At 61.2% G+C, this 1,858-nt stretch overlaps 1 protein-coding gene across 1 annotated transcript in view; it reads left to right on the top strand.

Moving 5' to 3' along the window:
- The first annotated feature begins 137 nt into the window (after positions 1-137).
- Positions 138-1,858, top strand: part of LOC105854451 (orphan sodium- and chloride-dependent neurotransmitter transporter NTT5-like) — a 13,035-nt gene continuing 11,314 nt past the window's right edge. The window contains exons 1-2 of the mRNA XM_012733501.1: positions 138-224; positions 1,637-1,840. Of these exons, the coding sequence (XP_012588955.1) occupies positions 138-224; positions 1,637-1,840 (291 nt within the window). The remainder of the gene's footprint in view (positions 225-1,636; positions 1,841-1,858) is intronic.

Raw genomic sequence — 1,858 nt, 5'->3', positions numbered from 1 at the left:
TGTGCATAAGTAAATAAATCTTAAAGAAAGAAAGGGTCCACCTTCGTTATTCCGCAGAGGCAGCCCAGTTTTCCCAACACTGCCCACCAGTGAGTGACCCTTGCAAGCGTGTCGCACGTCACGGACTGCGTGTGAAGATGGGCTTCCGGGCACTGGCCTTCCCGTCTGTTGGCCTGAACCTGCACCCCGCTGCTCGCACCACCCCGCTCTGGGCTGTGACTCCAGTAAGCTTGACGCTAGGAAGTGGAGTCCTGGACACTTCTCTTCTTCCTCCTGTTGCTTCAGCCCTCCCGGGGTCTCTGTGAATGTTACCAACAACTTGTCGTTTCTGTGTTTAAAGAGGTCGGCTGGGAATTTGATCCTGTAGATGAAACCGGAGATTGTTGGCATCTGAATATTTAGTCTGCTGATCCCATGAACATGGAGTTTTGTCCACTGAGTTTTCAAAGTCCTTTAGTTACTACTGCTCTGTTCTTTGTGGTTTTTCTCAACCTAGAGCCTTCCTGAGGAGACCTGGGCGAGACGCGCGGCCCCCACTTCCCTGTGGCCTGGCCCAGCCCTGACATCATCAGTCTCGGGCGGCGGCTTCCGCCCGCCAGGCTGGCAGAGTGGCGCGGCCTCGGGCCAGACGGGGCCCCTGGGGTGTGCGTTCATCCCTGGGGACACCACGGAGTCTCCTCGGCACTGGAAACGTCACCTGTGGATGGGCGGTGGCCCCGGCCTCGGGCCCTTCCCCAGAGCTGCGGCCTGTGTCCGCGTCCCTCACGCTCCTGAGCGGGTGTTGGAGACGCTCGGTGCGGGGCGCTCCCGCCCCGGGCCGCGTCGCGGGCTCTGCTTCGTCACGGGACATTGGCACCACTGGCCGGCTTCGGCACCGAGTGGCTCACTGATGATTCGGGGGTGTGTGTGGGCAAGACCACCTCACGGGAAGGAGGGGTGCAGGAGGTGAGCAGATTCCTGAAGGCAGGCGGCAGACCTTATGGCAAGTCCGTGTAAGCACGATGGCTTTTTACCTGTTGATGGTGTGTTCTGTAAGTTGACTAAACCTAGTTATGGATGTGTCACTCTCCAAAGAGCCCTTCTAATTTTCTATACTTAAGATCGTATTATGCAGGAACAGAGATAGTATTTTTTTCTTCCCTCAATCTTGATGACTCTTAAAAAAATTTGTTTGTGGAGAAGAACTGGGGTACAGGCCAGAGGTACAGGGGTGGAGGGGGCAGTGAGACAACTCCCCAGAGACAGCGTGGGGAGACAACAGGCAGACCCACCGCTGAGGGAGCCGCGGGGAGACCCTCAGCAGCTCTGTGAGCCGCATCTCGGCCTCCGGTGGGGGACCCAGAGCTGCACGTCCAGAACACGTCCTGTGCCCGCAGGAGGCTGAGGGAGCGCCGGCCGGCCCAGAGGTCCCTGGCCTGGCCCCTCGGTGGGTGTCGTGGGTGTCCGCGGCTTCGCAGAACAGGTGTGCGCCGGTGGCCGGGGCTGGCCGCAGTGAGCTCCCTGGTCCGGGCCGCGCCTGCGCGGCCCCGCTGACCCGGTGCGAGAGGTGGCACCGAGCGCTTCCACGCTCCAAGCCAGTGTCTGCGCCACGTCACGCCCGCGCCGCGTCCCTTAATGCCGGCTCCTCCTGTCCCAGGTTCCCTCAGGACTCAGTGCGCCTCTGAGGAGAAACATGGATTCCCTGGAAAACCTCACAGAGGAAGAGGAGCCCAGAGGACCCCGGACGCCGAAGTCTGCAGCCTGCAAGCCCAGGCCCCGGGAGGTGCTGGCGGGCAGGACCCAGAGCTACCTGGAGCAGACCCAGCGGGCGGAGAGCAGCCTGACCTACGTGGCCCTCTCGGTGGGGCTGGGCAGCCTG

This window comes from Condylura cristata, unplaced genomic scaffold, assembly GCF_000260355.1.
Source record: "Condylura cristata isolate star-nosed mole 26May11 unplaced genomic scaffold, ConCri1.0 scaffold00041, whole genome shotgun sequence".
Taxonomy (NCBI): domain Eukaryota; kingdom Metazoa; phylum Chordata; class Mammalia; order Eulipotyphla; family Talpidae; genus Condylura; species Condylura cristata.
This window is presented reverse-complemented; position numbering and strand designations above follow the sequence as displayed.